This window comes from Trachinotus anak, unplaced genomic scaffold, assembly GCF_046630095.1.
Source record: "Trachinotus anak isolate AG129_WGS33_773 ecotype Australia unplaced genomic scaffold, CSIRO_AGI_Tana_v1 ptg000005l, whole genome shotgun sequence".
Taxonomy (NCBI): Eukaryota; Metazoa; Chordata; class Actinopteri; order Carangiformes; family Carangidae; genus Trachinotus; species Trachinotus anak.
The window spans coordinates 15,517,250-15,537,184 of NW_027273856.1; the positions used below are offsets into that span (position 1 = coordinate 15,517,250).

At 41.1% G+C, this 19,935-nt stretch overlaps 2 protein-coding genes across 3 annotated transcripts; both read right to left on the reverse strand.

Moving 5' to 3' along the window:
* Nucleotides 1–478: 478 nt before the first annotated feature.
* rpl7l1 (ribosomal protein L7-like 1) lies at nt 479–5,726 on the reverse strand. Its single transcript, XM_071478539.1, has 6 exons — nt 5,615–5,726; nt 4,941–5,049; nt 4,265–4,428; nt 2,536–2,673; nt 2,338–2,447; nt 479–1,249 (listed from the first exon to the last, which is right to left on the reverse strand). The coding sequence occupies exons 1-6, from the start codon at nt 5,626–5,628 to the stop codon at nt 1,041–1,043; spliced, it is 744 nt and encodes a 247-aa protein (XP_071334640.1). The 5' UTR covers nt 5,629–5,726; the 3' UTR covers nt 479–1,040.
* A 2,119-nt stretch (nt 5,727–7,845) lies between these two features.
* LOC139621727 (NLR family CARD domain-containing protein 3-like) lies at nt 7,846–19,221 on the reverse strand. Of its 2 annotated transcripts, XM_071478540.1 has the most exons (12): nt 18,549–19,221; nt 17,642–17,687; nt 17,321–17,513; nt 16,848–16,958; nt 15,521–15,631; nt 14,417–14,495; nt 14,000–14,228; nt 11,398–13,201; nt 11,118–11,291; nt 10,360–10,533; nt 10,199–10,245; nt 7,846–8,735 (listed from the first exon to the last, which is right to left on the reverse strand). In XM_071478540.1, exons 3-12 carry the CDS (start codon nt 17,407–17,409, stop codon nt 8,209–8,211), a joined length of 3,345 nt encoding a protein of 1,114 aa, XP_071334641.1. In that variant the 5' UTR covers nt 17,410–17,513; nt 17,642–17,687; nt 18,549–19,221; the 3' UTR covers nt 7,846–8,208. The 2 variants fall into 2 exon arrangements, with proteins under 2 accessions (XP_071334641.1, XP_071334642.1); XM_071478541.1 differs by lacking the exon at nt 15,521–15,631.
* Nucleotides 19,222–19,935: the final 714 nt, after the last annotated feature.

A 19,935-nucleotide genomic window follows, 5' to 3' on the forward strand; every position in this document is an offset into this window, starting at 1 on the left:
TTCTTGTGGCAGGAGGACAACAGCCGGAACCTGCCCAGATGTGTTAGTATATGGGCCAGACTCGGGCTGAGGATCCAGGCACATGTTGGGCTGGGAGTTTCATTTTTCTATCATGACAACGCAAACACACAAGTAAAGTCACTCATCAAAACATAGCTGCCAGAGAGCCCTAATCTTAACATCATGGAGTCAGTGTGGGATTATATGAAGAGAGGGAAACAGCTGAGACAGACTGAATCCACTGACTGGTCTTCTCAAAGATGCCTGAACAACCTCCCTGCCGAGCACCTTGAAAACAGTGCACAAGTGCAGCTAGGAGAATTTGTGCTGTTTGAAAATAGTGGCCATGATATACTGATTTGATTTTGTTTTTTACTGTTCACTGCACTTTGTCTCAAGTTAATGGTCACGGCATTATTTTTGAAGCGTTCTCACTTTGCATCCTCTCATTGTATGTCAAAAATAGTAATTGCAAAAGTACTGAATCATTTTTTATTGTAAAAACAAAGTGTATGACAGCGAATCAATTAATGAATCAGCGTTAAACAGATTTTTTTTTAACCCATTTTCACACTGACAGTAGTAAATATATTTGCTGTAGATGGGCTGGTGGCTCCTGCATGTAGGACCACCCATCCTAATTAATCAATTCCCGTACTTCTGTACATATATGTACCAAGTATTGATCAATTCCTCTGACAACCTGAGGAATATTATGTGTACTGACTAAACATCCTTTAACATACAATATTGTTACATTTTCACCAAAGAGCATCACTGCTCTCATCAGTCCATTATCAGGGGCACCACGTTATATTTTTTTTAAACATGAGTGCAAAACAAAATCAACATGGATAAAGCAAAAGACTCCACTTTTCTGATCCTCCCAGTGTCCAGAGAATGTAACCAGAGAAAGGGGGGCACAGTGTGAAACCCACGAGCTTCTCTGCCAATGAGACAATGGTCAATAGCATTTGCTCCTCAGAAAGTGCAGCATCCTTTAAGCTGCTGCTGGGTGTCCATCTTGCAAGTGTTTCTCCTCAGTTCAGTTGTCTGATGATAGCGTTAATGTCTGTACCACGAAATCCGGGGTTTCCCAGGTCCTTCAGGAGCCCAACCTTATCCCTGGCAGCGTGACGGGGCACTGACAGCTTGAAAGGCAGCAGGAAGTTGTTGGTGGCTCGGAAGCCCTTACCAACTGAGTAGATCTCGTGGATCAGGTCCTCCAGACAGATGATGCCATGTTTACCTGAGGAACAAGAGGAAGATTTCATGGATGACAAGATGGTAGCAGAGTGTAATCAAGATCAGTAAGGGAGGAATAAATAGACACAGCTCTCTGATTTACCAACCCAACCAACATACAACATCCAACAGCCTTTAATTCAGCCTTCAATGAGCTCACACTGCGACGTCCAGGGAAACTGTGGTCCTGTTTTTGGGGATGTGCAAGTGCCAAAACAACAGCCGAGGATATACTATGTACTATAGGCTCTACAATTTCCACAGTTAATTACAAATCACTTTTTCATGCTGGTTTCTCAGTTTATTCAGACTTATATAAATCCACAACATGTTGATAGTCATGTGTGGAGCACCCAAGTGGCCTAAAGACGTTTCAAACAGCGAGTGCTTGCTGCTGCTTCCTCTATTGTTTTCAGTATAATCAAGACTGCAAGAAGAGGGAGGGTGGAGGTCGCTCTTCTCGATGTGTACGGCCCTTTGCTGCTGCTGTGTGAGTTCATGATGTTTCAGCTTTTTCAATTTTCTACCACAGAAACCAGAGAGTGAAGCAGATACAGAAGCTGAGTTTACTGGTGGGCTATCTAAAGTTCCCTGAAATAAGTATTCCTATGGTAGGATGTCTGTAAACAAGCAACATAACACAAGATACAAAACAATGCACCATCTAGAACATTTATGCAAAAGTTATTTGGGTTTGACAACTGAATATAGGCAACAATTTATACCATGTATGTTTTAATGACAAAAGATACTCTTCTATGAACAGATAAACATATAAACAATATAACATTACAATGTTTACAACTTTTTAAATCTCTTTATATAATATTGCATGTTGTGATATTTTATACCTTCACACCTATAAATATAAATACCTTCAAGTATTTGAGCAGACACTTGACTTTCTAAACAGATATTCTTTTTCATTTTGATTCAATATACTATTTATCTGATTTCATTTCATAAGCAGCATGAAATCAAAAGGCACAGGTAAACTAAACTGATGATTAAATCTCAAGCCTGGCAGGAGTGTGGGTGTTGTGCCCTGCTGTCATTGTGTGGTGGCTCCATCACACAGCTGAAGAGACTTACCCATGTGCTGCTCAATGAAGGTGTTGTCTGTGAGGGGGACTCTCCTCCTGCCTACCCTGGTCTGTCCTCTCTTCAGGATGAGCTCACGAACTGACTTCAAGTTGGGAAATCTGTCGACAAGATTACAAAGTGTTTATAAAATGCAACAAATTTGATCCAAGCTTTATTAACTAAAGCACAACAGCCTGAATCACTCACCCCCAGGCAACATAGGGCTCCACCATCTTCATCATGGCTACAGAGGTCTTGTTGATTTTGACGAAGGCCCCGCTGAAGATCTTCCTCAGCCTCAACATCTGGATCACCTTCATCACTTTGGGACTGACACCTTTAACCCTGACAGGAAATGATCATCAAGGTTTATCCAACTGTGTGTGTGAGTTTTTAAGCATGTCATTGATGTAGTAAAGCAAAAACTTCCCCTCTCAGAATTATGTCCTGGATCCTGGAAGTTTCTAGACAGCAAGATGCTCCTTAGGAAGATCTTCCTCATTCATTTTAAATTAACCGCTACATAACTAGTGTTAGCATTAACAGCTGTTTACTTAGCGGTCTTGCCATGAGCTTCAGCCATTATATTTAGAATACAATGTAGTTATAATACACCCTCTAAGCAGCTACTTCCTCTGGGCAGACTGGATGCTACAGTGACTCAGAATGGGAAAGTGATGAGCCCGGCTGACTGGACCGAGCCTAGCAGGTTAGCATGCTAACTTCAGTAGATGTGAAAAGACACGATAGAAACAGAGGTTATAAAATTGCTAACTTTGGTTTTGCTTTCCACCTCTGGAGACAGCTCTTGAGGAGTAAAGAAAAGAAGTTTGCTGCTGAACTCTCAACTTTTCTTCTAGACTGGTACGTAAACAGCTGTTCTTGCTAACATTGGCTACGTTGCAATAGCAAAACGTACAAATAGCTCCTTTGAAACAAGCTGAACTTAATCCTTGCTTACTTTTAATTAACATTTATTCCTAGAGGAATGCCTGGAAAATCAATATCCACAGAGGTAATTAAAAAAGTTCTTTTGACACTGCAAGGGAAAAAAAAGACATGACCCTGCAATCCTGACCACCGTCCCCCAGTCCTCTTCACCTCTCATTATTTACCCTGCTTTAAAGTTATGATGCTGAACTTTAAAGCTCTGTATCTTTACACTTTAAACTGAGCCTTGGGTTTGCTTGCTCCTGATTTTGTCTGAGACTAACCTGTTATTTCAGTATCTAACCAAATAATAAGATGTGTACATTCTCAACAAATAGACTAACTACACAAATTTAACAACACATTACATATGGTAAAAATATTAAAGCACCAAAGCAACCAGTTAAATCATTCAGCTAACATGAATAACAAAGAATCTCTCTATGCAGAACATGCTGCTTAAGATCTGTTAGACGCTGAAAGAGGAAAGTGGTGCTGTTGAGAACTGTAAACAGCTTCCTGAGGCAAAGACAATGAGCATGAAGTGGGATTATTATTATATAGACTGGACACCCAAACATGCTGCTTCCTCCTGTGATATGATTCTGATGCAAATGCCGCAAATGAACTCTCACTTTGGTTATTCATCTGTTGACTAGATTTGCAGTTAACAATGTATCAAAGTTTGGGCTTAAGCACATGTAAAAAAAAAAAACGTAAATATCATCAAGGTATTCCACTTCCAGGATACTCATTCCCCGCTATACTGACCCTACATACATTTTGTATGTAGGTGTAAGGGAGATTTAGATTACCCACTGTCTAAAAAGACACTGTGTTACCATTAATGTTCTCACTACTTCACTCACCTCCACTACGCAGATGGGTAGATGGATTGGATGATTTACAGCCAGTTTCAGCATTTGATGAATTTCCCTGTAGCATATATCCCTGTTTACGTGACCATGTCTATGTAGGGGATTTTTATTTCTGTCAAAGTACTCACTCTCTGATGCGGACAGCGAAAGCTAGCTTATTCTTAGCAGGAGGCAGAGGGGCAGGCGGCCTGTGCTCCGATCTCCGGATGCGAGTTTCATCACGATGCTTCTTGTGGCTGTCTTTCAAGAAGTCTTCCAAACGTTTGAACTTCAATGGTTTTCCCCTTGATACCTGGAGTGACACAGAAACGCACATGTAAATATGCAGCAGTAGACTGTCCACAAATGGGTAGACTCAAGTTTGGTCTTGTCTTTCCAGATGACACCCTAGATGATTTTGCTTTTTTTTTTTTTTGGCTGATCACTTCAATGTATAAATGTAGCTACACATCATTATTATAACGTTCCTATTATAAGTAACTTAGACACACATCAGACCTGACAACTATAAAATGCACAATAATAGTAATAGTGAATATAAAATGTTAAATAATGCTTTTTCTGCTTCTGCAACTCTGATTTCCACTTAAATGATTCTGTTGAACCTTTATAGAAGCTCACTGCTCAACCTGATACTTGCAACTAATATTTCCTGCAAAACTGTCAGACTCTGGCGTAGCTTTACCTGGAACACCTCATCAAGATGCTACATTGTCAATGTTTGGCATCAAATCTACATCCAGTCCAAAAGCATCCATGTGTATTTGACTTTTTTACATGTTGAGGAAAACCTTCATCACTTACCTTTCTCTTCTCAAGCAGTGCAAGCTTGGCCTGTGTGGCTTTAATGGCCTGGTAAGCTTTCCTCTTTTTCAGTAGATACTCAGGAACTAACTTGATCACCTTCTTTGATCTGGTAACAACAGCACACAAAAACACACAGTTAATAATAATAACTTTTGACGAACATGTGAAATAACCGGCAAGTGGCTGCTCTTCATCTAGTTCATAATACAGTCCTAAAAAACGTGTTACACCTTCTTACTCCCACGAAACATGTTTGCTGTTTAAAAAGCTGTCATCTCAATCCAGACAGAGTCAATTAGCTACATTCAGCTTTCCAGTTTAGTAACTCTGACACAAATAAATGAAGTGAGCAGAGCGTGAAAACATGATTTTAACATAACACACAAACATACAGCACAAACACTGTCAGCTACGTGACTGCCATTTTAATTTCTCATGAACAGCTCCAAATATTGATAAAATATCACGCTAGCTGTGCATCGGCTAAGGTACACTTCGCCCCCATGTGAAATTAGTCTCCCCACAATCTCCTTTTTCTGCCTCCGATCCTCTCAATAGAGGTCGAGACCGAATAAATTAAACGTTTATCTCTTATAAAGAGTCGAACAACTCAGGTAGACGTAAACAAAGCACGGATGGACATAGATAAAGATATATAAACAAATACATACTCAGCCTCCGCCATGGTGCAAGCCAAAGACGTGTCGTCGCTCAGATATGACGTCACGGGCCTTCGTGAGCGACTCGATGGCGCCACCTGGTGGTGAAGGCTGCAGCACAGAACTCATTTTACATGAGCACATTGGGAATATAAACACCGCGGCTGCTTATTGACGTGTTAGCTGAATGAATTGAAGTTATAAAAAGATTCACTGGGGTTAACACATTTACCAATATAGTAAACATAAACTACCAGTATCAATTAACCTCTCATATTTGCAGCAACACTTAAACACCTGTTAACAACATAATGTGAGTTAATGTCAAATGCAAAAAGTTTGTACATTGTTACTGTATAAGTGTAAGTGTGAATGTATGAATATGTGCGTACATTATAGGTCTGTGTAGTATGAGAGTGGAGACAGACTGTACTATACAGATGTACTGACAAGCTAAATGTGCTTTTATACTGTATATAGTTATATCAGCTCCAGTAAGGAGATCAGAGTGCTATTGACATTATGATTTGATCATCTGTTTTACTGCTTTCTGTTGCTCATCACTGAGGTGGCTGACATCCACAGGTGGGTGCCACAGTGTGGCAGTGGGTTGGTTATCATAGAGTTCAGTGATGGTGAAGAGCTGACTGTGTGTGCCTGAGCTCTGTTGTCCTTGCTGCTTGGATTATCTGTCTCTATAACTCTATCGATAGTTTTGGTGGTGCTGAGGATAGTTGAGCTGGGCAGGGTCACAGCGCTTTTGGAATCATTGGACACAGACACTTTTACAAAGGATCTATCTCTCTGTTGGATCTGCATCAATCCTTCCTCAGTGGCTCCAGTGGTGTAGTTTCTAAGCAGTGCTCAAACAGTACAAGTGAGTTAAAGTCATTAATTTCTCCTGGCACCCTACACTTCATATAGTGGCCAGGATAAATAGTGACTTCTTTCCTTTCACTGTTGTCGCTCAGCCTGTATGAAGCTCTCTATGACCTCTGCCTTACACTGTCAATCTCCAAAGCACAAGGCCACAATGATAGACATAACTGCAGGTCAGCTTTCATTCCTCTTAATGATTTTCTGGATGACATTATAACCAACTAATGGTCTCTCTAGTTTTAGTCGACCCACCAGGAACTGTACTCGAATGGACAGGTCTGGATTATCGTCCCCTTGCAGATTTACTGCCACTTCCATCCAGCTGTCATATGGTACTTCATCCCATGACAGGAGACGTGCCAAGCTTGTCTGCCATGAGTTTGCTGAAGGGGTGGGTCTAAGTATTTGTGCCTCCAGCTTTGGTCAATGATGCTAATGTTGGCCCCAGTATCTAAAAGGGTGGCTACAGCATAGCTGTTCATGCTACATTTCAATAGAGACTTCTGACCAATTAGTGGTACTTTCTTTTCAGGTGAATGGAATTTGCTACTTGTGTGTGTACTGTTAGCTGTGTCACCTCTGTCTGGCTCTAATGTTGCAACATGTTGGGGTCAGGACTTGTCTTTTTAGTCCATCAGAGGTTGTCCTGTTGCCCTGACCGGCGTCCATTTCCCAACTGCTTTTGTTTTTTTTTAAGCAACCTATAGCACAATGGCCTTCTTTGCCATGTGAAAAGCAGTAGTTACAGTTTGGTTGGACCTGGGTTACTCATCTCCATGTCTTCCCCTCTGGTCAGGTTTTGCTAGGGCCACAATGGCAAATGGTTTGACCTCTCAGGCGCCTGAGCCTGTGTGATCAGCTCTCTTAGTGTCTCCATTTCCTGTGTCAGAACCTCAAGTTGGGCACTCAATATCTGGATCATGTTATCTTTACCTCTGGATTTATTCTCTCCCACTCCAGCGACTGTCTCCTCAGGTTCGGTGTGTGTACTTTGGGCTTAGGTCACCTTGTGAATGCTTCTGCATCCAAGTTTACACGTCCTCTCATTTTCCTCCATTGTAGTCTTAATAACCTATCTTATCAAAAATTCATCAGAAACAGTTGGATCAGCAAGAAGCGGTCTCAGCTCTCATCTGACATCCTTGTGCCTCTCTCCCATACCTTGGTTGACTGCATTCAACAACACACCCTGGAGTGTAGATGCATCATACTTGATGACTGAGTTTGTCTGCCTTGAAGCAATGATCACAAATCATCACATTTTACTTAGAAACTGTACATTTTGATGTAGTTATTCCATTTCCACTTCTAAAACATTTGTGCTGAAATCATTTCAACAAATCAGACGACTTTTTAATCCCCGCCTGGATTATTAAATCCTGAATTTACAACCTGAATATAAAAACATTTTCACTCCAATAATCAATTAAAAACATGTTGCTGCCAGTAGAAATGTTTGAGCAGTGAAGTCCATTTACACACTTATGGGAGCGTAGTGTAAACACAGAATAATGCAGATGGTGTTTGTCAAACTGGTTTTAATGGAAAAAACTACTGTTGTGCTGCAGCTGGTAACTGTGGCCCCTCTTTCATGTACAGTTGTACATGTTGACCAGAGCTGGATGCTGCTGATCAAATGCTGACAGTACACAATAAAGAATATACTCTGATTTCAGCAGCTGACCTGCAGCCAGCAGAGTTTCTGTCCACAGGAAAGACTCTCAGACCTACAGAGGACACAGAGACACTGAAGAACCAGGTAAGATCCTGAACCCAGGATACAGAGGTTGAATGAATGTGGTGCTGAAGGTGTGGAGGTGGATCAGTGAGTCAGAGGAGACTCTGTAGAAGGACAGAGTGCCAGCAGGACAGTCCACATACACTGCTACCCTGTCAGAGATAGAGGAGGAGGTGATGGATGTTCTTCTGTCATTGTGCCAGACAGAGTAACCCTCTTTAGAGCAGATCAGACTCCAGGACTGATCATTTCCTCCAAACAAACAGTCTTCACTGTCTCCGTTCCTTCCGATTTCTCTGTAAATCACTGATATACGAACATCTCCTTTCCACTCGACCTCCCAGTAACAGCGACCAGTCAGACAATTTCTACACAGCAGCTGAAGCCAGAGGTCAAATCTGTCTGGAAGAACAGGATATGACTGATCCTCTCTCACCAATGTCACTTTCCTGTTGTTGTCAGACAGTTCGAGCAGTCTGTTTACTGTGTTTGTGTCCAGTTCCAGTTCACAGGCATCTGATGGAGAGAACAAGACACAAGACAGCTGCAGTTTATCATCTGCTGATTTATCAAAAACTTTACTGGCAATTACTCAAAGTTTTCACATTTCACAATAAAATGTGAATAATGTTTGACTACATTCAAATTAAAATCCAACAATCCGGTTATAACAACATCAGTAGTTACTGAACATGAGAGTCAAGATGTCAGCAATGTTCTGCTTTTTTTCTGGTGTGGACCCGATGATGATGGCTGATGGAGCCACATCAATAAACACATGTAGTGAATAAAGTCTCACTAATAAAACTGGCTCATCATCTTCCACTGCAGCACAAAGAAGCTCTGAACCATCTGGATGTTTTTGTCCAAAAGCTCCAAAGAGTTGAACTTAGTGTTAATGACTGAACTTGTCAGATGAATGTGGGTCCACAAACTGGCTTTAAGCTCGTTTTCAATGACCAGGGGCCAGATATGTGCACAAAGACAGAAAAATGCAAACACATTGTTTCCTTCAGGATTATGAAGCTGTGAGTTCACATTGTTCTGTTTTATGAATCTCAGTCACTGTGGTAGTGGATGCACACCAGGTGCTTCACAATAAAGGGTCAATGAAAGAACAAACACAGGGGAAAACTAGAATTACCATCTTGCCTTTGGACTCAGACTAGTTTCAGATTACATTCCTGTTTATCCAGGACCATATAAGATATTAATCATTTGTGTAACATTTTGTCATAATTGCTGTGTGAAGTCTTGAGTAATGGCTAAAAAGTGTAATGTGAGATCACTGTGACTTTGACCACCAAAATCTTATCAGTTCATCCTTGGGTCCAAGTGAACATTTGTGCCAAATTTGAAGAAGTTCCTTCATGATGTTACTGAGGTATTGTGTTCACAAGGCAAAATCTGTGTTTTGTGGGGTCACCACGACCTTGACCTTTGACTTTTGACCCTCGAAATCTAATCAGTTCATCCTGGAGTCCAATTGAATGTTTGTGCTAGATTTGAAGAACTGAGATATCGTGTCCATGTGAATGTGACGGATGGACAAAATGAAAAACAATATGCCTCTTGGCTGTTGCTGGCACAGAGGCATAAAAATGACACTTATGGAAATTGTAATAAAGCTCACTTTACTCAACATTTCTCCACATCTTTGTGACATGACTGAATCCAACTTATATCAGTCAAGTGTGTGACGTATGGGCACCTGAAGACAACAAAACTTTGCTTCTTATGTTTTTGTTTTTTTTATAGAAAAGACAGCTTTCTGTTGATAACTTGTCTTGATTAGTTTTTGTTGGATCACTGTGTTCAGTTTGTTTGTTAATTTAAATTGATTGATTAAATTCTAACATCTTGCCAGCCACACTGACAAAAACAGAAGCTAAATCCTAAATGAAACTGAACTCATCTTTGTACTTCAGGCGAGAAAATATAAAAATGTGCAGCTGTGTCCAAACTTAAAACACACTCACACTTCCTGAGACCAGGTCTCAGTCTCTGTGGTCCACCATGGTCCACCCTGGAAGAAGAAACAAAGTCAGGATCAACTTGAAACATGAAGCAGTTTCCTCAGTTAGTCAGAGAGACAGAGAAACAGTGCGAGAGCTGCTGTTGTCTGTCCATCTGTCCATACCTGAGAGTGTCCAGTCTCCAGTGTGGATCCTCCAGTCCAGCAGACAGCAGCTTCACTCCTGAGTCTCCTGGATAATTGTAGCTCAGGTCCAGTTCTCTCAGATGGGAGGGGTTGGAGCTCAGAGCTAAGGCCAGAGAAGCACAGCCTTCCTCTGTGATTGAACAGCCTGACAGACTGAAAACACACACACACACACACACACACACACACACACACACACACACACACACACACACACACACGTATCAGCATGTTTCGAGTATTCTTCACAATTATTGATCATTCACAGCTCTGTTGTCAGTAACATTAAATCATATTCATGCAGGTCACAGTGTGGAAATTACACCGTCCATTGAGGTGTGCAGTTTATCAGGACTTTTTCATGTGACTCTATTTTTATCCTGTAACAGATTTGACCTGAAAAGTATAGTTACAGTTTCTATCTCTGCTATTATAGTGTAATGGTTGAGATACTGAATACTTCAGTAAAGTAACATTAGTGATTCCTGAAATGTCTCAAATTGCTTATATTCAACTCTCACCTGTGGTTTATTTCATTAGTTGTGGGGATTATTCTCTTTAGACCATAGACATGTTTGAGTCCAGATGAACATATTTGAGGAACTTTAAACAATCTGTGTTTTATATAAAAAAGTCAATGTTCTCTGTTCTAAACCAAACACTATACTGATGACGATCACCCGAGTCAGAAAACCTCTTCAGTCAAATATCCTAATAATAGTAACAACAATCCTGACCTGAAGGTTTCCAGTGAACAGTGTGGACTCTCCAGTCCAGCAGACAGCAGTTTGACTCCTGAATCCTGCAGGTTGTTGTTACTCAGGTCCAGCTCTCTCAGACTAGAGGACTGGGAGCTGAGGACTGAGGACAGAGCTTCACAGCTTCTCTCTGTGAGGTTACAGTCACTCAGTCTGAAGAGGAATCAGCAAAACAAGAGAAAGCAATTACAAAAATGTGTTTTTTGTCTTAACTAAAGAAAAAGAAAAAGTTAATCTAGATGGATACATGGGCACATACAGAGCTTTGTTGGAGGCTTTGACCACTGGCAGCAGCCTCAGAAGAGCCTCCTCTGAAGCAGAGTACTTCTTCAGGTCAAACACATCCAGATCTTTTTCTGATGACAGTAAGATGAAGACCAGAGCTGACCACTGAGCAGGAGACAGTTTATCTGTGGAGAGACGTCCTGATGTCAGGGACTGTTGGATCTCCTCCATTAGAGAACTATCATTCAGTTCATTCAGACAGTGGAACAGACTGATGCTTTTCTCTGGAGACAGATTCTCACTGATCTTATTCTTGATGTACTGGACTGTTTTCTTATTGGTCTGCGAGCTACTTCCTTTCTTTGACAGCAGGCCTCGCAGGAGAGTCTGATTGGTTTCCAGTAAAAGACCCAGGAGGAAGCGGAGGAACAGGTCCAGGTGTCCATTTGGACTCTGTAAGGCCTTGTCCACAGCACTCTGGTAGAAATGTGCTGGTTCAGGTTTGTTTCTGAACAGTCTGAACCACAGGGAGGCTGATTGTTCTTCTGACAGCAGATTGACTCCAGAGTTGATGAAGGTCAGATGGACATGAAGAGCAGCCAGAAACTCCTGAACACTCAGATGGACGAAGCAGAACACCTTGTCCTGGTACAACCCTCTCTCCTCTTTAGAGATCTGTGTGAACACTCCTGAGTACACTGAGGCTGCTGTGATATCGATGCCACACTCTGTCAGGTCTGATTCATAGAAGATCAGGTTTCCTTTCTGCAGCTGCTCAAAAGCCAGTTTTCCCAGAGACTCAATCATCTTCCTGCTCTCTGGACTCCAGAGTTGATCTGTCTCTGCTCCTGCATCATACTTAACCTTCTTCAGTTTGGACTGAACCACCAGGAAGTGGATGTACATCTGAGTCAGGGTCTTGGGCAGCTCTCCTCCCTCTCTGGTCTTCAACACATCCTCCAGAACTGTAGCAGTGATCCAGCAGAAGACTGGGATGTGGCACATGATGTGGAGGCTTCGTGACGTCTTGATGTGGAAGATGATCCTGCTGGCCTGCTCCTCATCTCTGCACCTCTTCCTGAAGTACTCCTCCTTCTGTGGGTCAGTGAACCCTCTGACCTCTGTCACCGTGTCAACACACTCAGGAGGGATCTGATTGGCTGCTGCAGGTCGTGTGGTTATCCAGATGCGAGCAGAGGGAAGCAGTTTCCCCCTGATGAGGTTTGTCAGCAGCACGTGCACTGAGGTGGACTCTGTAACATCAGTCAGGATCTCAGTGTTATGGAAGTCCAGAGGAAGTCGACACTCATCCAGACCGTCAAAGATGAACACAACCTGGAACTGATCAAACCTGCAGATTCCTGCTTCTTTGGTTTCAGTGAAGAAGTGATGAACAAGTTCCACCAAGCTGAACTTTTTCTCTTTCAGCACATTCAGCTCTCTGAAAGTGAAAGGAAATGTGAAGTGTATGTCCTGGTTGGCTTTGTCTTCAGCCCAGTCCAGAGTGAACTTCTGTGTTAAGACTGTTTTCCCAATGCCAGCCACTCCTCTTGTCATCACTGTTCTGATTGGTCCATCTCTTCCAGGTGGGGCTTTAAAGATGTCTTCTTGTCTGATGGTTGTTTCTGGTCTGTGTGGTTTCCTGGAAGCTGTTTCAATCTGTCGGACCTCATGTTCATCATTGACCTCTCCAGCCCCTCCCTCTGTGATGAAGAGCTCTGTGTAGATCTGATTCAGAAGGGTTTGGTTTCCTGCTTTAGCAATCCCCTCAAACACACACTGGAACTTCTTCTTCAGGTTTGATTTGAGTTTATGTTGACAAACTAGGGCATGAATTTCTGAATGAAGAAAGAAGAAATAAGAACAACAAAATAAATTATTTAGTTGATGTTTAAACAGTTCCTGCAGTGTTTGGCAACTGGTGGCCCACGGGCCAAACTGGTCCGCCAGCAATAATATATTCGCCAGATAATTTTGATAAGCTGATTTTTGTCAATTTTACAATGTCGAACTGACAGTCTCACATTCAGATGCTAATGTTGAAATCCTCCCACTTTAAGATGCGGATTATACTTTTATCCACATTGAGAGTTAATGACAGACACAATTGTGTCACATCAGGAGCAGCTCACAGCACCTGGTTCTACAATAGATCTCCGTCATAGCAGTAACAGTTACCCAAAGAATCACTCTGTCTACAAAATAAAAGTACAAGAATGTTTTTTTTTTCCTGCAATTCTATAGCGAAACAAGCCTTTAGCTTTTATTATGAAAAGTTCTGACAGCATGTTCCAAAGGTTCTGTTGTTTGCTTGACCGTCCTCTAAAATAGCAGACATATGATGTGATATAAAAAAATAACACCAGTTCAATTAATCAGTCAAACGTATATCTGTGACTGTGGCCATGCAATAAAGTAAATTTAAGTTGCATGTTTATCAATCAGTTTCTTAAAATCAGCCTTTGATTATGTTCCGGCCCAACATGTAATGGGTTTGGAAAAAAATGGCTTGAGGTCAAACTTACCTGCCGACCCCTGCCATAAAGAATGAAAATAATAATATTTTCCCTCTACCCCTTGAGACAGTAAATATCTCATTTATCCATCATGTTAAATCTTTAGAGAAATCCTCTTACTGGGCTCCAGGCAGTCAGCCAGTTTCTCCTGCTTCATTCTCCTCAGGAAGTTGAGTGTGATCTTCAGAAATGCCTCTCTGCTGCTCCTCCTCTGCTCCTCATCCTCACCATCCAACACCTCCTCATCCTCCCTCTGATGTTTTAAGCCTTCTGGGTAATCTGGTCTCATGATCCTCTGGACTCTCTTCAGCTCTTTCTTCACAAAAGTGACAATGTTCTCCTCCAGCAGCTGGAACAGATGATAACTGAACATTTCATTTAAACTGATAGAAAACAACACATGATTCATGTGTCAGTCTGAAGACATGCTGGTCTAAACAGAACAGCATGGAGACTGTTAGGACCTGAATGGAAGTCAGCATTTAATCTGTGGTTGATGTAGTTCAATAGTAAATGTGTGATTTTACGTGTACAGACCATAAAAATGGAGTCCAGGTCTGGTTGATGCTGCTGGGTAGACTGAACACTGTGGACCTCTGAGTTCTTCTCCTGAAATCTGTGGAGAAAACATCAACTTTAAGGAAAATGAAAGAAACTTATTAAAGTTCAAATTCCTCCAGAGATGAAATAAGGATGGCAGTTGACTTGTAGATGACTCATGAGTCAAGAGGAAGAACCCGCCTCAATAACTAAACACAGGACTACAAATACCCCTGTTGACCAAAGCAGCTGCCATCCTGCTCACCCCTCAGAGGGAAGACCTCAGCATCACAAAGCTTTGACTCTGTACAGAGGCCAAACATCAGGAGCTGGTGGAGCAGTGTCAGAGAGAACTGGCCATGTACACATAGAGGGCAGATGTAGAGGCTTTGCTGGCAACTGAATGCTGATGCTAAAAGATCATAAAGGCCTGATAAACCCTGATGACATCACTGATTAGAAGAAGTTGTGCTCTTGTTGGACCTCACAAATACACAAATCCATACGCACAAGCTAATGTAGAGCTCCAGCAAGATCCAAAAACCCTAATGTGAACAACTACAGAAGCTACAGACTCAGAGTCACTTCTGGGACAATGTTTTACAGAATAACTGGTTGCACCAAATCAGATACAAAAGCAGAAACGCTTATAATCAAAAGCAATATATTATAGCTTCCAACCAGGACTTTCATGGATGACCTCACAGTGACAAAACCATCAGTCTTGGGCAGCAGAGCAGTCGTCCAGGGTTTGGTTTCTGTCTGGAAGTCCCCCCCCGTCCCACATATGTCGGAGAAACCAGTCGAGAGCCTCAGTAAAGCCTCTGACTGTAGCCTTTGAGATACTGCTGCTGTTCAGTCAACCATTCAGGAACTTAGGGCTCAGCTCACTGTTGAGGACAAGTCATGCTTATCTGGCAAGTTTAAAGCCTTAATATCCTCTGACGTCCCTCTGAATCGTTTTGTCATTTCCAACATATCACCATGATGGAGAAGAAGATCAGCAGCTGCCTGAGCAGGTAATTCAGTCCTACACCAGACTATGAAATTCTGGACCAAGACATGATTCATCTTCTCTGGAGGACAGTTTTAAAATCTTACCTTCCATCAGCAGGTTGTCCAGCTTTAAAGTCAATATAGTGACCTACAGACTGGTCGCTCTTCATGGACACACAGCTGGGTTCAGGAGAGTCTGGTCTCTGCTGCTGCATCCTGATACAAAAAAACAAGAGACAAATAAAAACCCTGAAAAACATGAAAAAAGATCAATGTTGAGCTGACTGTCACCTGAAAATTTTGGATTGTGAAAGAAAATCAATAAGAAGACACTGGGTGAATTTGGGAGATGGAAAATGACTCAATGAAACATTTACAGAAACAGCTACAGTAAACATTATCACATGTAATTCATTTTAAATATTGCATGTTATGGTTCATAACTAAATGTTCAACAATTGAAAATGAAGTATTATTTGGCTTTTAACTGAATAAGTGAATGCCTTGTTCTCCCTGTAACATTAGAAATAAATCAGAGCACAGAAATCAGAGAGGAGGTGTGTTACATCTCAGTGTTTTCCAGCAGAGGGCAGCACAGACCTTCTAATAATGAATGAAAAGCTGCTTCTTTCTGACATGCAGATGTCCATGTCAAAATGAAAACCAACAAACTGCCCTGTTGTAGACAGATGCAGGACTATGGGCAGAGCTTATCTGTGCAACACCAGGGCTACAGTTGAAAAGTATTTTTTGCTTTGGAAGGTTCGAACTGAGTGAAATGGTCTGGAAGTATCTAAGTGGCAGCCATGAGAAGAACTGGTCCAATTCTCAAAATGCTGAGGTAAAGAGCTTCAGTACTTCCTATCTTATCTCCTTTAGCATAGGATACACTGGACCATCCTTTACAAAATGAAAGGAGATGATGCTGTTCTGTAATTCCATGTGGCAGCAACATTTATTGACCCACATCATAAAATCTGGAGTTGCACAATTACGCAACCTAGTATAAGTGCAGTCAGACTGTCGACCATTATGAATAAACCAGTGCTCCTTTATCTGTGCCCCAACAAAAACACACCTACACGCATAACACACCTTGATATACTTAGTAGATTAGAAATTATACCTTCTTGCTTTTACATTAAGTATATCTGCTGGTGTGTTTTATGTTGCACAGTGAAGAATATTCCCAACCTGTACTCAGTAGAACTTCCAAATCCTTCAACTTTTACTTAATGCTGTTCCAAATTAATAGTAACATTTGAGACTGCACAATGGAGGTTGGTGCTGAGGATAATTCTAATTCACTTTAAAGTTATTAATGAACATGAATATTTTTAATATTAACATTGTGATCATTTCTGATAATAATTGTTAAACTATCAAAGTCCAACACAATCCAACAACAGACTATTGATCTTCTCAGTCTTACCTTCCATCAGCAGGTTGTCCAGCTTTAAAGTCAATATAGCGACCTACAGACTGGTCGCTCTTCATGGACACACAGCTGGGTTCAGGAGAGTCTGGTCTCTGCTGCTGCATCCTGATACAAACAGGCAACAATGAGATATAGTTTTAACCTGAAAAAAATATGAATTTTGAGCAGACTGTCGCCAGCTGAAATGTTAGAAGCAGATAGAAAATCAGTAAGAAAACAGTGGATGAGTAAGATTCTCCTGTTCATCAATTTGTGATCTGACCTCATTGTAGTTGATCAGTTGACTAATCAGTGGTTGGCTCTTTGTTCACTGTGACAGTTAGTAGTTCATTATTAGACCTTCTAAGCTGTGATTTAGTAGTTGATGGCAGATGTGACAGTGAGTGTGAATAATGATGGAGCAGTGATCTGAGTGCTGAGCTCTGACATGGAGAAGAGTCGTGGACAGTTAGAGATCCTCATCTCACCTCTGAGCTTTGGTCTGGCTCTCATGTTCCCCACAGTGAGTAGTTTTAGAGGGAGGGGCCCCCTCCTCTCTGTCCTCAGATTGATTCATAGCAGAGCCCCACCTGAGTTGCACTTGGTTTTCACCACAAACTTTACAGTGATCTACCACTATGTCATTCTGGATTCAACCACCGCATGGTGGTTAAGATTTCACTGTGGATAAAGAAGAAACTACATTAATGATCTTACTTTCTACACAATAGAATTTTTGCCCAGAAAAATATATAGAACAAATTAGAGTTCATCTCAGTTGACATTAATCAGCTCTGGAAAACACTTACCAGGTGAATTCAAATCTACATCCAGTAACAGTTGTACTAATTTCACCTGTAGAGTAAACACAAAGCAATTCCAACTTCATCAATCCATCATCATCAATCTATCACATTGTCATCACTTCACAGGCAGTCTAGAAATATTCACATGACATGAAACCAATGTAACCTACAACAGAAAGTTCAGCTCCAGTCTCACAGAAGGAACCTGCCAAGCCTCTCTCATAGTATGTGGTCTTCTTTTTTTTAAAATAGCTGTTATGGACGTGTCATATATGTTATGGTCTTAACTTGCTCTGTACTTTGCCCAAGTTTCCTTGACTTTATGGCTGCGTTAAAAGAGCCTTGAACAAAAAATCATCTCCAGAAAAAAGCAATGATTAAGATGCTGAGAGTGTATGAGTAAAATCTGTCAAACACATACTCCTGAAAAAGATTCAACATTACTACAGAAACAGAATTTACTGTGATGACAGTGATCAGTGCATCATCTGATACATGTAATGTCTATTTTGTATTATTATGGTATGAAGCTACTGATTGTAGTTGGTTTGGAAGTTGTGCTTGTGCTGCTGCAGCTCTCAGCCTGGTTAAATAACTGAATTTCATGAAATATTTCATCAGTAATTATGTGTCTGTGAACATTTTATGACCTTTTATTACCTGTTAAAATTAAGCAGGCCACCTTATGATGTTAGAACAAGATATTTCTCTTGTTATAACAATACATTATTATTCTCAAATAATCGTCTTTTAACACCAACTGCAAATTCTTAAGAATATTGTTACATACTTTAAACCGGCCAATCAGCATCAACAAAAGTTTTACTGTCCAGTCAAACAGTGGTACATCACAATGTGACCACAGTGATCCTGTTCAGACATTTACAGATTTCTCTGGTAGGATTCTCACCTGCTGAACTCACTTCAGGTTGACTCACAGAGACTCTCCACCTTCATGTGTTGAGGAAACAGTTGGAGAGAAGACGCTGCTCGTTTTCCCTCGTCAGTCCTGGAGTCTGTGTGTGTTTGATCTGAAGACAAGTCACACCCTCAAAAGTTCAAAGTGTAAAAAACATCAGTGACATCAAAACCAGTCCACTTTTTACTATCTGTCCACTAGATGGTGCAAACTAAACATCTAATGTGCTGAATATCAGCTCAACACAGAAAGATGAAAATGAGGTGCAGCAATCTGGATATACAAGTCTCATTGATGAAACTCAATACAACAAAGCACTGGCAGACTAATAATTGACAAGTGGAGTTCATTCAACAGGTGAACTATTCCAATGAGACCAGACACAGGTGTAAGAATGAGAACTAAGCAGAGAAACAAAAGGCTGGAAGACTCAGCACAAGGCTTTAATGACAATCTGGAAGGTGACTGGAGTGTAACTGGACAGGTGTTTATACTGTGGGCCTGATGTGGTCATGAAGGACAGGTGTGCAGAGGAGCAGGGTCAGGTGACAAAAACAAGAAGCTCTACGAGGACATCAGGTGGAGAGATGGGGAAGGACAAGGTCTGGAGACTAATGAGAAACTGTGGGAACAGTGGTTGTGAATCTGACAAAGCGAGAGAGAGAGAGAGCTGTCTCATATATCAAAAGTGACATGAGTTATTTCTGTCCTCTCTCCACATGAAGAAGGAAACCTGATCCCTGAAAACCCACAGACTGCCACAGCCATAACACTGTCTTATGACTAAATGCCTTGCTCAACATATTGTCAGCAGCTGCTGAGACAAGATGAAATTACAGTTTCATCACAGCTTTAAAATAAAAAAGCTGTTCACAGGTTCACACACCTTTAATTAATGGGCAAGTTTTTGGGAAGTTCATGAGTGCTCTATGGAGAATAGTGAAATATGATTGTATAATATGCAATTTTTGTATCATAAAAGAAGAGGTCGTGTATCAGATTTTCAGAGCAACTCCTCGTTGTTCTCGGGTTTTGTTGCCGGCAATAAATCTCTGCTGCACTGAATTCTGCACACCCAGGACAGGACACAGATGTGATGATCTATAATAAATAAATCATAAGCAGTCTACTTTATAAAATTATTTTTCTTTTTTTCTTTTTGTTGTATATGTTTATACTCTGATAAGTTTATTGATAGTAAGTAAGAATAACTTTGATTTGTTATAATCTGCAGGTTGGATCCTCAGCTGACGGTTTAATGATGAAGTACAGTATTACATAGACCTGAACCCTGGCAGAACTCTTCAATGTGTAATAGGAAATAATCTCAAATGCTACAGAATGTGCTGTCATCATAAAGATAAACAGGCTATTGTCA